At 32.6% G+C, this 19,327-nt stretch overlaps 1 protein-coding gene across 5 annotated transcripts in view; it reads right to left on the reverse strand.

Moving 5' to 3' along the window:
• Window positions 1-4,301: 4,301 nt before the first annotated feature.
• Window positions 4,302-19,327, reverse strand: part of LOC134690887 (potassium voltage-gated channel subfamily KQT member 1-like) — a 134,839-nt gene continuing 119,813 nt past the window's right edge. For 2 of the 5 annotated variants that reach the window (XM_063551027.1, XM_063551026.1), the window contains exons 5-15: window positions 18,006-18,181; window positions 16,912-17,040; window positions 16,505-16,615; window positions 15,614-15,798; window positions 14,059-14,247; window positions 12,057-12,080; window positions 10,079-10,096; window positions 8,007-8,101; window positions 7,028-7,229; window positions 6,555-6,651; window positions 4,302-4,934 (exon numbers count right to left, since the gene is read on the reverse strand). In XM_063551027.1, the coding sequence (XP_063407097.1) occupies window positions 4,335-4,934; window positions 6,555-6,651; window positions 7,028-7,229; window positions 8,007-8,101; window positions 10,079-10,096; window positions 12,057-12,080; window positions 14,059-14,247; window positions 15,614-15,798; window positions 16,505-16,615; window positions 16,912-17,040; window positions 18,006-18,181 (1,826 nt within the window). In that variant the 3' untranslated portion in view covers window positions 4,302-4,334. The remainder of the gene's footprint in view (window positions 4,935-6,554; window positions 6,652-7,027; window positions 7,230-8,006; window positions 8,102-10,078; window positions 10,097-12,056; window positions 12,081-14,058; window positions 14,248-15,613; window positions 15,799-16,504; window positions 16,616-16,911; window positions 17,041-18,005; window positions 18,182-19,327) is intronic. The other 3 variants (XM_063551029.1, XM_063551028.1, XM_063551030.1) reach the window with 3 other exon arrangements.

Raw genomic sequence — 19,327 nt, forward strand, 5'->3', positions numbered from 1 at the left:
ACTTTCAAACTCTTAAATGATGCACATGTTGTTACTATTTCATTTATTATGACTGTTATGTGTCATTGTGTACTATTTCATTTACTATGACTGCTATGTGTCATTGTGTGTTTCATTCCGAAATTGACATGTTTGACCTAGATACGACAACCGTTCATGCTGGCTATTCAAAAACTCCTTCCTCTGAAAAATTACAGTGCCAGCTGATTGCTTATTTACAAACAAAAAGAAAGGTTCACGGAAGAGCCTACACAATCGCGTTACCCTTGTACACATCGGACATAGAAATTACATTTATATTGTCCTAATCAGAGTCGAAAAAGTTAATGCAAGCTATACTTTATTGGTTGTTTTAACATGGATAGGCATTATATTTGTGTTATTTTAGCCCTCACTATCGCTCGGGCATAAATAATCACGAATATAATGCCTACCCATGATAAAACAACCAATAAAGTATAGCTTGCATCAATTATTTCTTAATTAATGTTTTACCAATAGGTTTTATCACCAAAACAAATATAATGGACCACACTGTCGTGTTGCTTTTGATATCAATGAATTCGATAATAAATCATATGTTTCCTCTTAAGAGAATAGACATACGGTTGTTAGATAGTGGATGTGATGGTATTTATGATACATGTACACGTATTCCTTAACGATTAACAAAGATGAGATGTCATCAAACATAGGCAATGCGTTTATAAGCCTAATTGCAGCAATCCTGTATCTTGAAAATTGTCAAAGGAAACACAAGCTCTTGGATGCCATAATGGTTCAAGTTTCTATGTTATATGCAAGCCAGTTTGTGTTTAGTTTTTCATAATATTGGTGAATAAAAATCTTGGTTGTTTTCACGGGATAACGTCGATAGTCCGACACTCATTGGTCCGACACTCATAAGTCCGACACTCAATGGTCCGACACTCAATAGTCCGACACTCATTAGTCCGACACTCAATAGTCCGACACTCAATGGTCCGACACTCATTTGTCCGACACTCGATCATTTTCCTTGTTCAATAAACCATAAAATAAGGTCAGAACCCTATAATTTTGCATAAAATTCAGAAAGATCACATCGATTTTAATAAATATGTGTACAGAGTTTCAAGTTGGTCTTCAATATCATTATACAGTTCCTTGAAAAACAAGAGTGGACACACTGAAATGTCTTGCCTGTAAAACGTTAAATTCAAATTTAAATAATCAATGTCAGGGGCGGATCCAGCCATTTACAAAAGGGGGTGTGGTGTTCCCAACCAAAGATAAACAGTGGGTGGTCCAAATACAAATCCCGATACAAATGCATTGATCGGCCATAAAAGGGGGTTCTAACCACAACCCCCAACCCTACCCCCTGGATCCGCCACTGAATGTACATGAGGTCAAGTTGAGATAAACCCTTTCAGACATACGTACACTCATCGTTAGTCCGACCTTGACGATTTCCAACTTTCGTTTTTCGAGTGAAACTGTGAATATAAAACATCGGGATTTTTGTTTTTAATTGAACATTGCCTCTACAAACTACTTAGCTTATATTCCTATATATTTCACCAATAAAAAAATCAGAATTTGTATGAAATGAAAACCTACATGTACTGTAAATATAACCATATATGTTGGATCGAAATAAAAAAAACTAAAATACCGCGTTATAACTCAAAGATAGCAAGTCTTATGCACACACAATCAAGACATGGACATATCACGATTTTCATACGGTGTGATAATTTCTTACATTATTTTCTCAAGTTGTAGATAGAATTGTTCATCGACGTATTATAGCTGACTATGCTTCATGGGATTTGCTCATTGTTGAAGGCCGTACGGTGACCTATAGTTGTTAATTTCTGTGTCATTTGGTCTCTTGTTTAGAGTTGTCTCATTGGCAAGTACACCAAATCTCCTTTTTTATATATACACTTTTTTTTTGAAAGGGTATATCTCACCTCGACCTCATGTGTTTGTGGGAGGGGGGGTCGTGGGTTGGACCCCCTTTTTTGGCCGATCAATGCATTTGTATGGGGACATGTACCTTGGGTTGGGAACACAGACACTCCCCTTTTTAAATGGCTGGATCCGCCCCTGACATTGATCATTTAAATTCAACGTTATACAGGCAAGAATTTTAGTGTGTCCACACTTGTTTTTCAAGGTAGTGGAAAATGGTGGAGTGTCGGACTATTGAGTGTCGGACTATCGAGTGTCGGACTAATGAGTGTCGGACCAATGAGTGTCGGACTAATGCGTGTCGGACTATCGGGACGACCCCGTTTTCACTAAGGGAAGAGAAGTAACAATGTCACAATGATTATATGTTTTCATTTATGCACCTTTGTCGAGTGTATCGGATAGGCAACCCGAATCTAACTGAAAGAGACGACATCAGCTTGTTTTTGTCTATTTGATGAGTTAAGTCTTATCAGCTGATTTTTATAGTTCGTTCTGATGTTGTACTGTTATAACCCTGTCTTAGGTTGGGATCCCGCTAACATGTTCAACCCAGCCACATTCTTTATCTTTGTGCCTGTCCCAAGTCTGGAGCCTGTAATTCAGTGGTTGTCGTTTGTTTATGTGTTACATATTCTTTTTCGTTCATTTTTTTGTACTTAGATTAGGCCGTTAGATTTCTCGTTTGAATTGTTTTACATTGTCTTATAGGGGCCATATAGCTGACTATGCGGTATTGGCTTTGCTCATTGTTGAAGGCCGTACGGTGAATTATATTTGTTGATTTCTTTGTTATTTTTGGTCTCGTTTGGAGAGTTGTCTCATTGGCAATCATACCACATTTTCTTTTTTATATGACTATAAATAAGTTTGAAATATTTTGCAAATGTTTACAGTGAATTGAAAGAGAAGATGTAAGCCAGCATCATGATTGGATTTCTGACAGACAACAATATCAAAATGTACTAAAATCTGTGACTTTCATAAGTGATATTTACGGAAGCGTATTAGCGCCACACATTTTTTTATTTATTTTTCTTACTATGTTTGCGTTACAACGCAAACCTTTGCGAAATAACGCAAACCTTTGCAACCTTTGCGTTTAACGCAAACATAGGAAGAAAAATAAAAACAAATGTGTGGCGGTAATACACTTCCGTAGATATTTAGTACACTTGTTTATTTTCTTTTTTTTTAAATGAATAACTTTTTTTTAATCTAATCCCAATTTGAAAACAGCATTAAACTATGTAGCCTTATCAAGTTGTTAAAGTATTTATAAGTATATTCCTAGCGTTAAATTAAGTAGTTTTAAGTCACTATAAAACGGAAATTTGGTATGATTGCTATTGAGACAACTATCAACCAGAAACCAGAGGATGAAAGATGTAAACAACTATAGGTCACCGTACTGCCTTTAACTTTACGCAAATTCAATACCGTATAGTAGCAAGTCAAAGAGGGCATCGTCATACAGACATGGCTTTATAGGTAAACTATATATTCTTTAAGTCATTTTTCGGGCCATTGTGTATTCATAGAAAAGTACATCGATGCGAGATAACACCAATATGTTGGTCCCTCAGGCATTGGTGAACTTTGACGGTGTTTGAAAGTATGTATAATGCATAAGCTCTGTTTAGTTTCACGCTCGTCTGCTTTAGAGTGGAACTGATGAAGGTTGTCACAAATAAGGTAGGTCTACTTCCAATGGTACATTTGTATTACATGTATTCTCTTATCGTACATCTGTAAAATTTTATCATTTAAAGAGAAAAAAGATACCAAAAAAGACTAATAAAAAGTTATGAGTACAATAACAAACCAGACAATACCATGGCAAAAACAAAAGAGGATTCGATATAACTATGTAAAAAGATTGAGCTATATGTACGCCACCAAAAATGTGATCTCAGATGCTTTGGAAACGAACATATAAAAAAGAAAATGTGGTACATGTAAGCATTTTAAATTCAGAAATTATTGCGAGTTTTTTAATTGTGGCGAAAATTGAGACAGGTTTATAATCGCAATAATTAAAACTACCAGTTTGAAATGTTTTATATGAATTAAACAGGAGTTTTCTCAATATCGCAAAAATAGAAATCACAAGAAAAGAAGCCTTTATACCAAGAATTTAAGAGATAAACCAAACGAGGCTAACAAGGAAACCATATCATCATATTCATACCATCTAGTGTATTTTATTTGATTTTAGTACTACACACATCAGTCCCTAATCTTTTGATTTTGGTTTACAACAATAAGATGTGATGACTCACCAACGGTATTAATGTCTGACACCCAAATGTCAAATACGTGGTCATAATATAAGTTAAAAATTGTAAATAACAAAACTTTAATATAAAAGAGTGTTAACAATTAAAATCTTTTGAACTCCCATAACTGTTGCATACAGAATCATTACAATCACTGGCTTTTTCCCGCCGTTTTGACGACAGTTTCCGTTTTCCTTTTATGGAATGATTATTTTGATTATGTGAAGGAATCGGATCTGTCCGTGTCTCTTCTTCGACTGAATAATTGATGACTGGTTCACTGTTCAAATCTTCATTTCTATCGTCAAATACAAATTCTTTGTCGTCTGTATCAGACGCTGAGTCACTCGATAAGCGTCTAGATTTTTGCTTGTCTGAATGTTTTGAAGGCTTTTCGGATTCGTTTAACGATAGTAAACGATAAGTAACACGCTTTTTGATTCGTTGTCCTAAATCAGATAGATTTCTTTGCATTGCTTTTTCTGCATTACGAATTGTAGGGGTTGATGGTTCACTTGATATTTTGTCTTGTAAAATTGAACGAGGAGCCGTTAAAGAATTTTTCAAACAGGAAGTAATTTCTGTATGTGATGGCGGGTTTGATGACGACTGTCTTTGAGCAGATTGTAAGAGTATTTTCCTATCTTCTTTGTACATATCGATGAGCAAATCCATTTTTGATTCTATATCTTCAACCTAAAATAACAGATAAGATACATTTGTTTTAATTCATTTTTTTCATATATTTTCAATTTTTGTTTATTTGGATTCTTAATTAGTGTACACTATAAATATAACAATTTTCCTGGATCTCATGAGTATTGTTAAAAAACTTTTTTAATCTTTAAAAAAGGAACAAGTTTTCTCGTATGTTTTATGCAGACTAAAATTCGGCTTAACCATGATATCTTCATGCAAATATTCATAAACATATAACTTTTCCTCAATCAACCAAAAAAACTGAATCCACATGAATGTGTATCGATGGTTTGCTGTCTTGTTGACGTACATATACCAGACAAATGTATATTTTTATTCGTATATGCAAATGTATACATGTATGTAACAATATTACAATTATTGTTTTCTTTCACTACTAAATATATGTATCTTACGATGTACTTGTATGACCATGCACAAAGATTAATTTCACATTTACAGTTAATATCATACTGCTTGAATTGTAGAGTAAAACTTTAGTAGGCTTGCTTGCTCTGTTTGTATAAATGTCATCTCCAAACAATATATATAGGCATATTCTAACCTGTGAATATTACATTTGATTGGACTTTATCCTAATTACAATTGTACAATATATACAAACAAAGCAATCAAGCTAACCAAAGTCTTACCCTGCATGCATTAGGAAATTAGCTGTAAAACACACATTGATTCCATTTATGTCTCGTTGGCATTGGTTAACCAGGCATTCATAGTACATAAACTCATCATTAGAAGACACAGTTTTATTTCTATTTATGTAAAATTGAAAATGGAAAAGAGTAATGTGTAAAGGGTCCAACAACCCAACCATAGAACAGACAACAGTAAAAGGTCACCAATAGGTCTTCAATGCAGCGAGAAACTCCCACACCCTGAGGCATCATTCAGCTGGCCCCGAATCAAATATCTATATACTATTTCAGTGATAATGGACGCCATACTAAACTCCGAATTATACACAAGAAACTAACTGTACTTGTTTTTAAATTAGGAGTTTAAGAACTGTTATTTATGTTGTTACAATGCTGTATGTGCTTTTGTTGGATCATATAAAGCTTGCACTTTTATAGTATTGTTTTCTTTAGTTCAAAGTCCTTAATGCTTGGTTTTATTTATCTACAAACTTGTTTTCAATCAATTTTAACCAATTTTTTAACAGTAATAAATTCTGTGTTTTCCATTGCAGTAATTAACTTTCAGATGTTTTTGTCATGAATTAGTTAAAGCGTTATTTGTCCCTTGATACTTTTCTGCAATTAAAATTATTGAAAGTGAAAAACGTGATTGGAATATTTGAAACCTGCTAAATGGCATTCAGTGCACTTCTGCAATGTGAATGCGCATAAACAAATACATTTATTTATAAACAGTCTTTAAGAATTAATTCGAAAATTAATAGTCCAAATAAAAATGACAACATTGAGGCAAAAATAATATCATCGAAAGGAAAAAGCAACAAAACTTAAAACGACGACATCTCGAACTCCATCAAAACCCGGCGGGAAACTAAGGTGGTCTGGAAGAGTAAGGAGTTTTTTTTTCTCAACACATATGGCACCCGCATATTCTTATTTAATTTTCCGACAAACTTACAGATCTTTCTACTTTAACAACTCTGGAAGCAAGACTTTGATTGCAATCATAAACATCTTTTTTCTTGCTGCCTTGTTTACCAAGAATTACATCTAATCTGAAATTAAAGGGGAAATGTTTAAATGACATTTGTGATGCTATAAAGCAACATTTTCAAATGTAGAACTTTAGCACTGATACTCAGATCTGATTTCAGTGTGTTTCTTCTTTTGTTTACATGTCATCTACAAAATTTCTTAAATGTGTCTTGTAATTATGTATTTATAAAATAATCTTAAAACAATCGAAGAAACAAATAGTGCGTATGAGAACATTATAAACACTGTTATTCCATTATTTCACTTTCCGATGTTGCAAATAAATTTTGATAAACTCTCAGTATCTTGAGGTATTGCGTATTTAAGTTAATATCAAACATTTTCATGCATATTTTAAGGACCAATAAAAAACATACAGAAGAAAACTAGACAAACCTGCACTGTAAATTTTTAACACGACCAAGCATGTCCACATGGCCAGCCGAATATTGTTCGATGACATCTTTGACGTCATAAGGTCGCAAAGCTTCCTTAAATTTTCGTCTAGCAACAAAATATTTGATTTTTCGTAATGCCCTTATGGCTTGTTTATCTACATCAGTTATTTGGTGTAATTTTGGAGAGTGGTCGAGGTCATCTGAAGAAAACAAATTTAAATAACGTCAATGCATTGCAAATCTTCAATATTAAGAACGCGAGTAGTTCTCTGTTTATTGGCGAAGTCCTAAAAAAATTTTAAGCAACAGTCTTGTGACATTTATATGGCTACAATTGTAAAACGATTTAATTAGAATTTGTAACAAGATTTGATATTTGCAATGTTGTCGTACTCTTCTGTTAGTGTTATCAACTATTTTTCTTTTCAATGCGCCAATCTTAGAACTAAATTTCTGTAAACAGGCTGCGCAATTACGGGTACCGTTGCTTAATCAGTTATAATTTTTAGTGTCACAAGAAACCAGTTTTGCACTATATAACCATTCGTACATTTCGGGACGGAGGTGTACATGTATTACATTACAGAAATTATTTTTAATTGAATCTATGGCGGATATAAATATTTGCGGATATATTATATACTGTTGTCTGCTAGAATATGGTCGGGTTTTTGTCGCTTTGACACATTCCCCATTTCCTTTCTCAATGTTATTGAACGTCGGAATTTCAATAGGATATTTTTTTACTAAGATTTGATATTAAAGTATTTTCTTTTATAAAATACGAAACGGATCTTATCACGATTTAATGATTATTTTTTTTATACATGTTTTGATACTACGACCGTAATGAGTATATAAACTTTTGTAACGTTTATTCCTTTTAATTGAATATTGATATTATTTTTATTTATTTTATATGGATCATTTTTACAGCAAGACATAATATTCTAAGAAAGTAGAAAACAAATAGTAACCTTCATACGATAATGGCGGTGACGGGTTATCTTTCCTAAGCGGAAGTTGATCCACTCTGTGATCTGCTATTCCTGTAGCAAGACTCAAATGGCTCCTAAAAGCAAACAAAACATTGTTCATTACCATTTGTATACGTCTCAATTGTATGATTATTAGAATAATCTAGTTCTTTACAATTTATGTTAATATCAAACATTGCAACATTGTCCTTAGTTAAATTAAAAATGCTACTGAATAAACTCGAAAATATAAATCACTCTAGATAACGCGATGTTTGCAGTAATAATTCTACATACAATGTATGTTCCAAAGTCCCAATTCATAAAGACGTCACGGTAAATTTCATTAACCTTCAGTTGGTAAATCAAGATAAATATTTGCAGGATTATTGAAACGAATATATGTGCGATTTATTGGAAACGTTCGATGTTAACGTTAATACTTTGCCTAGAGATATTATTACTGTTATATCTCTTGACCAAGTGTGCATGCCATGCAATGTTTTTTTTTCTAGGAATATTTTGTATATTTCAGCACGCATTGTCAGTATTAAAATGATATTGCGATCGACTAAGATATTGAAATATTTTCATTCGAACTGTCGGGTGGCAATACTATCCATCGTATGTTGGCTAACATGTAGATGTATCAACTTGTCAGAATAAGAATACTTCATTTTTTTGCTCTCAATCAGTTGATTCTCCCCACTAAAACATTGACCCTATCTAATCAAATCGCCTTTACATGCAATTTGCAACAGTTTTATCATATATTTGCCACACTATAACTTCCGAATAATACCGAATTATCATAATTATTCATAATAATACACAACAAGCAGATGGAAATGAAGTATCTTCTTTTTGCTTATTATGAGACAATAAATAAAAGTAAAACATAGATCACTTAATTGTACTACTCTAGCAAATAAGAGTACATAAACATATACAGCAGCAAAGCACGTTTATCAAATTATCAAATAAGAAATGCAATGATAAATATTATCTTATGTTATTTGCTCTGGAATATATTTTTTTGTTTTTAATCTCGAAAAGCTTAATTCGAGGTCGAGGCAATACATTTACGAATATATTAAGTCGTTACCTTAACCAAGTCTGATATATATCTTAATATGTAATTTAATTGCTTTTGAATAGATTTTTGTTGCTTCCAGTCTGTAAAAGCTTCACTTAAGGACGAAGCCGTAAATATATAAATATATAGTCGTTAGGCCAAATGAAAATAATATATGTGTGGTTCCAGTTACCCTAACTACCTTACTTTATAGTCTTTATAATAGCCTAACCTAAAGATTTTTATGGCATTTTTTTTTATTAAGCACTGTTTAAGTCAGAATGTTGCTCCATGTAAAAAAACATAAATTAAAATATCCGTACCTTCCTACCCAAACATATTTTTAGATGTACATGTAACTGGAACCACACATGCTATTTTGTTTGGCCTTACTTTCACACAAAATCTGAGTGTGTTTGCAGTAGCACATATCCGTTGTCTGGTTCCGCTTCCGCAAATCCGTAAACCGTAAAATAACATTTTTCTACGAATTTCAATGTCATTGAATGTTTTTGAATGATCCAAATAAACTTATAAAGCATGCATTCATACATTGCTTTTATTTTTCATGTAAAGCCGGAAAACGTTATATAATAGTTTGCTTTCAATAACGAATGAATAAACCTATCAAGCATGCAACAAACATCGCTTTTATTTCTCATGTATAAAACTTTACAAATAATATCATTATCCATTCAAGTAAAACATATTGATGTTTATTGTCATCTAGTCCGAGATTTTTCTGATGTATATAAAGCAAGGGAAGGCTGTTCGTTATTTCATCTTGTAGTACTAGCATACTACAATAAACGACACACTAAACTGTGTTCTTGTCATATATGCTTTTAAGGTTACAGATACCAGATCACGGCAATAGTTTGCGCAGAAGAATACATTGCAGCGAGAGTACAACTAACAAGCATTTTGTATTTTAATAATCCATTCTAATTTTAGTTTTGCAAGCCATTATCTAAAAGCTAAGAACAAGTGTACTCACCAGGTCCTGTTTACAAGGCTGCATACAAAGACATGTATAACTAAGACTTAATCATTATTAAAGGAGGGATATGAGAAAGCTATATGCGACAAAGACTAAAAAGAGTGTAGTAACTAATATCGTGCTCTAAAAAAAAAACGTGGACAGCTTTTATTATGGTTTTATCAATTGTTTTAATGGAATCTACTAATGAAATTTTATAAAATTTATTTATGTCACAATAAAGATATCACATATTTTCTTATTGCTATAGTTTCACCTACAATTTCTAAATAGTTTCAGATTTACCTAATTAAATGTATATATGTATCAACAGAAACACACATTTCCATCGCCAAAACATACATAAAAATTTCGGGCGGGGGCACCTTTTTAACCCTTAAAATTATTTCAAACATTTTTTTCGTTTTCTTCTTTAACAAATTCAAGTTCCTTTAAAACAAGTATATTAATTGCAGATCATATTCTACACATGTATGTGTTGGTATATAAACCTGTATATGTTGTAATTATTACTTATACAGAGGAAGCAAAGCTAATTCTATATCCTTTTAAGGCTATGGCGTTGATGCAAGATACAAGATGGTCACAACCTTTGACTCTAGGCAAAATAATTGATGCAAGATCGACACAACTATGAAGCATACTAATGCACTTTTAGTAATATTTAGCCTTCCTGACAAGTTGACAGCACTATATTCCAGATAGTTTTATAAGACATATACATGTAAACTGACTTTATTCTGCTATACAACATTTTTTTTATATAGATTAGACCGTTGTTTTTCCCGTTTGAATGGTTTTACACTAGTAATTTTGGGGCCCTTTATAGCTTGTTGTTCGGTGTGAGCCAAGGCTCCGTGTTGAAGGCCATACATAAACATATAATGGTTTAATTTTTTTTTTAAATGTTATTTGGATGGAGAATTGTCTCATTGGCGCTAAAACCACATCTTCCTATATCTATGTGTACGTGTACATGTACATTGTACCAACAACATATACAAATCTGATTTAATAAGCAGACACTATAATGATTTTTTTTCATTATAACTTTGAATAAATACTAACTTAAGTCTTTTCTACCTCAAGATCTGTATTTTGCAAAACTTTTAGGAATTTTCGGCCCTTAATAATCTTCAACTTCGTACTTTATTTGGCCTTTTAAACATTTATGATTCGAGCGACACTGATGAGTCTTTTGTAGACAAAACGCGCGTCTGGTGTATATATAAAAAAATTGAATCCATGTATCTATGATAATATAAAAAAGAAGATGTGGTATGATTGCCTATGAGACAACTATCCACAAAAGACCAAAATGACACAGACATTAACAACTACATGTATAGGTCACCGTAAGTTTATTTACATTTCAAAGAAATCGTCGAATTTGTTAGAACAAAATTCAAAATTTCAACATTTTACAAAACATTAGGGGATAACATCATGTTCAAACAATCACATACATGTACAATTACGATATGTACGGAATAGTCAGGCATTTTTGCAGTGAATATACATTATGCTTACAACTGGCTTAAAATGTGAAGCCTAAATTTCGTTTTCCAAAATGAAATTCATCTAGTAATCCTATGATATTGATACGGCTGTATATTTTACTTTTCTGAAAAAAGGTAGCTCGAATAATTACAGCGTCCCCTTCTGGTTAAAAATAAGCCTACGGTTTGATTTACCAATAATGACCCTTATAGGTGAAAACAAGTTGACGAAGGGAGGTAATGTATGAGTTAGTGCGACATAGACAGTCATTTGTGAAGGTGCAAATACATGTACATATGAAGCGGACAATCATGCACAGTCAAACTTGTTGTCTGATTTCACAAGTTTGGCGGTGCACCTATTTTGATCGGAGATTTTAGCATGCAGAACACGTTCAGTGATGGCTTGTTGACAGTACAAAGGTTGAGAGCCTCTCAAACAAGCATGCGATATTCAGCATGTTGCATGGTCATACCTGATACATTCTGATATCAAATTCCTAGAAAACAATTGGTGTTTTTAATAACTTGTATCTTGCGGTTGTCTTTAATATTGAGTATGCAAACTCGCAGATATTTTCGGTTAATTATACATACGAAGCAACCAAACTCTACGAACATTTCTTTTGAATTGTTAACACTAGTCATTTTGTTGCCCATGATATCGTGCTGTTTGGTGTGACCCACGGCAACGTGGTGAAGACCGTAATTTGATCTTCAGATCTTATTTCTATTTACCAGTATAACGTATGTTAATTGTCAAATGTTTGGAAACCTATAAAGAAATAAAGTGTAAGATTTCTTGATAGAAAGCTGTTTTGTTTTTTACGCCAACACCATAACATATCCATGGTTTATTTTGTTCCTTTGAAATTTATTTATTCATATTGCTCAGACGGCTTCGCAGTACTTTTGTACTAGAACATCAACATTGTAAATGCAATATGGCTTTAGATTATTTTTTTTCACCAAACGCATTCTAAATGTTACGAAAGAAAACAATTTTAAGGATCTGATGTGCAATATTTACGGTGAGGCTCCTCGCGGGATTACTTGGCCGTTTATAGTGATCATTTGATTAACAGACCAAGGATTTCAAATTATTTGATTATGTTGTTTAAAAATATAACAAATATAGTTTCAGAAAAAGGGAGAAGGTTTGGATCCATTAAAACGTTTAATCCCGCTGCAAATGTTTGCAACTGTCCTAAGTCAGGAATCTGATGTACAGTAGTTGTCGTTTGTTTATGTAATATATACGTGTTTCTTGTTTCTCGTTTTGTTTACATAGATTAGACCGTTGGTTTTCCCGTTTGAATGGTTTTACACTAGTAATTTTGGGGCCCTTTATAGCTTGTTGTTCGGTGTGAGCCAATGCTCCGTGTTGAAGGTCGTACTTTAACCTATAATGGTTTACTTTTTAAATTGTTATTTGGATGGAGAATTGTCTCATTGGCACTCACACCACATATCTATGTTATTATATGGCAGTACATATACGTTTGTGATTATATGCGATTACTTGGAAACCCCCATGGGTGGCCTCTTTGGTACTGCAAATTGTTTCAATACAAACCTTTGATGTATCTGTATACTTAATTATATAATATCAATGACATTTGCACAAAGTATTTTTCCCACTTTCAATTCTTTAATGTGTCATAATATTTCAACTTTATAGCAGAAGATCAAAGACCCGGATGTGCAGATTGTTTATTAAACAAACAATGTGTTCAATACTAATCATTTAGGTTTTTGAAATATAATACTTAAAAATTCTTCAAACAACTCTATAAAAGCAGCTGCAACATTTCAACATATGTGCAAGTTCTTTTGAAGTTTTTAGGATCTTGGTTAAAAATTGTATGTAAGGAAATTACAATACAAATATAAAAAAGAAGATGTGCTATGATTTCCAATGAGACAACTATCCACAAGAGACCAAAATGACACAGACATTAACAACTATTGGTCAACGTACGGCCTTCAACAATGAGCAAAGCAAAGTCTTTTATAAATTTTTGTTGAAAAAGTTACAAAGTATGGAAAAATGAGATAAAAAATCCTAAGCCGATTTTATTATAGCAGGACCATAACGATATTGACGACTTCAAAAGGTCAATGTAGCATGACACACTTAATTCAGATAGTTTGTTCACTGACCTCCCTACACCCTTCTTTACTTAACTTAATCTAGGAAATTTTGATTGACCAATAAGGATATCCATATATATATAATTAATGTAAATTAAACAAATCTTGCAGAAATATTTTGGGCAATTCACAAAATGGTGGGGTGAATAGATACATGTATATTATAGAGAAAATCCAATCTGTCATTTTTAATGTATAACAATCAAAATGTTGATTAACGGTGAACTGTTCAGTCATCTATACACAATACTGTGTAATGCGGTTTACTTATCCACCTTACCTATAATATAATGAAAAGTGCAAGTTTTTTTGAGATATAATTACCTATGCAATGTATCTGGAACTTCCTCTTGGTCTGAGAGATTTGTTCTTCGATTGTTTTCCTTTCTCGGCTGTATCAATGGGGAATGAGGGTTTCCGGAATGACTATGGTTACTTCCGCCGGTACTTCTATCTCGCCGTCTTGTAGAAAAGCGACTGACAAATGACGCATTATTTTTAAACTGTCTATCACTGAAAGAAAGAAATAGAATCATTTTCATAACAGCGTGGACAACCGCAATTCTTATGTTGGTATTAATTCCGAATAATTTTTTATAATATGTTTAGCTTCCTATGGGAATTTAGATATAATAAAAGAGTAAAGTACATGCAGGTGTACGAAAAGAAACAAGAATGTGTCCGTAGTACACGGATGAACCACTGGCAATATCGTTCTTTATGTTCAGTGGATCGTGAAATAGGGGTCCAACTCTCATTTGGTATCAACATTTGAATGATCATATCATAAGAACATGTACAAAAATGTATATAAAGTTGATTGGGCTTCAACTTCCTAAAAAACTATCTTGACCAAAAACTTTAACCTAAACCAGGACAGACGGACAAACAGACGGACGAACAGATGGACAAATGGACGGAAAAACGGTACGACTGACCAGCAAACATAATGCCCATCAATGGGATATACAAATAAAGTTTAAGTATTTAACATTTAAATCAACATACAAGGTTTTTAGCCCTTTGCTGTTAATTTGCAGTATTTTGATTTGGGCGTTTTGAACCTTTGGCTATCCCGTTACATATAAACGTTCACCTAATCTGAATCAGTCAATTAATAACCTGAGTGTCAAGAAATGGTCTTGTCCACGCTGTTATGATAATGATTCTAACAATACCAATATCGTATATTTAAAAATATCTAAGCAATGTCATAAAATGATTTATGTCCTTACCAAACATACACGTATGTCTATAACGGAGATAGAATTCAAAAGAAATGCATCAGTTCTTGTCATACTGCATTTCCTAAGGACGATATTTTGTCTGGAGTTTCTATCTAGTTTCACATTTATGATGTATTATCTTGGGCTGACGCTCAATAAAGACACAACATTCAATACTATTTACGTCTAAGAAACTACTTCTTCTCCTTTTGATTTATAATTTTCATTTTAATCGGTAAGCGACAATTTTACATCCTACAATACAATCCTTTTGTGTAAAATTCGGAGTTTGAGAATGTAATGAATTGCTGGTAATTACATTGTTCGTAATTTCAAATGAAAGTTACGTCACGTTGTTAGTTCAATTTTCCTTTTCAGAATCTTGGTTATATTTTCAAAAGTGTACACCAAATCGTCCTGATTGGTTAAAAATGTCATATACAATGGAAATTTAACCAATGTCGTGACGTTATTTTCGGTTAGGGGTAAGAACAATGCAATTACCAATGATGCTTTAGATTCTGAAACGGCCAATTCCCATCGTTTTTTTAGACGTTGATAGCCAATAATAAAATTTGGGGTGTACGCTTGTGAAACTTTTACCAAGAATTCATTAGATTCTGAAACGACGAATTAAACAGGAAAATACTTACGCCGTCGGACTAGGACAGGGAATCATATGGGGTTTCCATGTAGCTATAGATATAGAATTTCTGTCGGCTGCATAGCAACGCCACAGACTCTGTATCAACATGGCGGCTGGAACTCTCCTACGAATGAGGTGTTTTTGTCGTTGCTGTTGTTGTACTTTAAGAGCAAACCCTGAACCAAGTATTCCCTATGAAGAGTAAATAAATGGATACAAATAGTGGTAAATAATAAAAACTCAAACAATGTCATACTTTAAAACAAAATTAATCTATATTTATTGCTGACTATGTTGATGCCCGTACATTGACCCGCAGTTGTTAATTTCGGTGTCATTTTGGTGTATTGTTGAGAGTTGTCAAATTGGCAATCATACCACGTCTTCTTTTTTATATTTTTATTAAAATTTTGAAATTATTTTAGGGCTTTTTGAGTTACTACTGTTCTTAGACAATGAAGGAATGAATGCTCACACACATGTTTATTATTTTCATCATACAAGGCTCTTATTTTTTGTCATGCAGAGGCCTTTGTATATCTTACTTTACGTAAATGTTGAAGGTCATACGGTTCTTACAAGGTGAAAAGTTACAATTTTAAAAATAAGGCAATGTCGTATCATTCGACATTGTTATATTTTTAAAATTGTACAATATAAAAACTCTGTTACAAATTAAAGGAGTTACCCGTATATCTTTGTTTATCTGTTCATTTATTGTACATTTTTATTGTATTGCTTATAGTGACTTCATGTCATGCACTTTAAAATTTACATCTTTTCCAAGCAGGTTTAGAGTAAAACACTTGTACCTTAAGTTTAAACGTCTGGAAAAATTGAAATCTTTTGAATGTAATGTTACCTTGTCGACTTAAATCACAATAGAATACACACTTACTGCAGGTAGAGCAAAAAATGAAATCCCTAAGATAGCTGAAAATCCTGCAATAACCTTTCCAGCCCACGTCTGAGGTACTACATCCCCATATCCCACCGTGCATAATGTTATCTAATCAAAATGAAACAAGACAAGAATATACAAATGTATTTTTATAAACATTCATTGCTAAGTTGTGTAGGTTTTTTTTTCTTTGTTTGTTAATCCTATTTTTTACTTGTAATTGTTGATACAATCAGAGACATATAATTAAATATTGCATTATATGTGTCCGATAGAACAATCCTGCGTATTTTGAGTCTATTGTGTTTCGTCATATAATACATTTTGTATATAATATCAAAAAGTTACATCAGATTTCAATAGTTAATAAAAAGACATATAGAGGTTAAAATTAGTATACTTACCACGCCCCACCAAATTGCATCAGCAAAACTTTTTAATTTTGGTTTTTCGGAATCTTTTTCGGCGAGAAAAACGAGGAATGAAAAGAAAAGTAAACCTAGAATTCCTATATACAGCGTTGTTAACAGCTCCTGAAATATAGAAATTTAACGTTCTATGGTTAACGCATAAATTAACAAAAAACTAAATACGTTTTTCCTAAAATAACTTTAAAAAAGTCAAAATGCATGATTTCAAGTATTGCAAAGCCAAACATTATAGTAAACATGCAGTTTTAAAAACTCCATCATCTAGTTCACCAGACGCGTGTTTCGTTTACACAAGACTCGTCTGTGTCATTCAAATCTGACTAGAAACCCCTTAGTGCACGAATAACTTTAATAGTAATAATAATTGTAATTTGTAATAAGTAAGTTAAGGTGGTACCTAACACTACAGGGAGATAACTCTGTAAAATCAGCTGAAAGTTTTAATTACTTTGTGTTAATAAGGGAATATTAAGCTTCTCAATGATCAAAATAAGTGTTTGTCAAACTGCTATATAACCAGTGTAATTTTTCTGATAAAATGGTTGGTTAAATTTTTTTGATTTTTTGATATTTTTGTCAAACTTTAAGGGTCAAGGTAAATTGTTTAAATACTTGTCAAAATTTTATGAAATTAAACGAGCCAAATTAATTTAAGTGAAGGTGTTGGGTATCACCTTAAATATTCAAACAGCATTTGTTTAATCTAGGTATTATTGACGGATAATGATATCTTGTTTTTTTGTTCAAGTCAAGACAGTTGGCAAACCAAACATGCAGCAAACCAACGGCAAAAATAATAATAAAAAAAATATATTGCTTGATTGTAGTTGAAGTAACAATTCAAGACAGCTTACTATGATTATATTTTATTCACTGAGAGCATCTTATGAGTCAATAGATTTTGTTCATATGTTTCAAGACATGATCTTCATAAATGACTTTGCAATATCAATACATTTTGCTTAGATATTTCATGACAAATAAATAAACTACGATGTTTGCAGCAAGACAAACCACAAACGCATCAACTTATTTGAGATTTATTACAAGTATGATTAAAAGCTAACCTGTCTGTGAGCCCATATAACTGATCCTAAGAGTTTCCAAGACCCTCCACGACGGTCCATTCGAACCATTCGTAGAATTTGGAAGAACCGAAGACCTCGGAGTGATGTAGCGGCGAATGCTGAGCTTAGTGATCCAACAAATAATATCACGACAATGGAAATAATTAAAATTAAATCTGAAATAGAAAAAAAATGTTTTCTATGGTTTCGTATTACAATCTGCAAAGTAAGGACATATGTTCTATGGTTTCGTATTACAATCTGCCATAAAAGAACATATGTTCTATGGTTTCGTATTACAATCTGTAATAGAAGAACGTGTGTTCTATGGTTTCGTACTATAATCTGCAAAAGAAAAAAATGTGTTCTATGGTTTCGTATTACAACCTGCAATAGAAGAACATATGTTCTATTGTTTCGTATTACAATCTGCATTAGAAGAATCTACAATCTACAATAAAGGAACATGTGTTCTATGGTTTCTTATTATAATCAGCAATAGAAGAGCACGTGTTCGATAGTTTCAATTGACAACACATGCTTTGATATATTCTGCTTTATGATTAATTAGCGAGAATTTGAGCAGTAATGAAGAAAATATATAGGCTGTTATATAATTAAGAATACAATTACAGATGAAGACTGATACAGCTTTTATTTCTTTGTCTTATGATAAGAGGTTTTCCTAGAAATTTTCGTCTTTCAACTATATATATCTAAAATTAGCTGTTTCAGAATCTGAAGGACAATGGATAATTTCATTGTTCGTACACCAAAATAAAAGAAAAACATCGAGTCATTGTTTGAATTTTAAGACTTGTTTTAACCAATAATGATGTTTTGATGTACACTTTTGAAAATATTACCCTGAATGCAGTAGACTTTGAAACGGCGAACTGGTCGTGAGTCGTCAGACTAAGTAGTACGTCTTTTTTGCTTTTTCTCAACCATGATTGAAATTTGAAGTAACAAAAAAGAAAGAAAAATGCTACAGAAAAACATGTGATGTTTCAATTGTATGATGTCCGTGGGTCAAATTCACAAACATTGGGACAAGTGTCGTAGAATTGCAACAAGGTTTGTTTGTAACCGTCAACAACTCCCTTTCAATTTGAAATCTAATGGTTTCGGTAATTGCTTTGAACTTTGAACTGGTTGGTAAAATGATTGAGTTGAATCATGTTTAAGAACCATTTTTTCCAATTATGCATATCGCTTTCCGGTTAAGGCAGGACGTGATTCCAAGTCAAATTTAAATATTTTTGCCTAAGTCCTAAGAATATATCAAACCGGACAGTAAAGAAGTAAGTAACCGACCAGTA

Source organism: Mytilus trossulus, chromosome 11, assembly GCF_036588685.1.
Source record: "Mytilus trossulus isolate FHL-02 chromosome 11, PNRI_Mtr1.1.1.hap1, whole genome shotgun sequence".
In the NCBI taxonomy this organism is placed as follows: Eukaryota; Metazoa; Mollusca; class Bivalvia; order Mytilida; family Mytilidae; genus Mytilus; species Mytilus trossulus.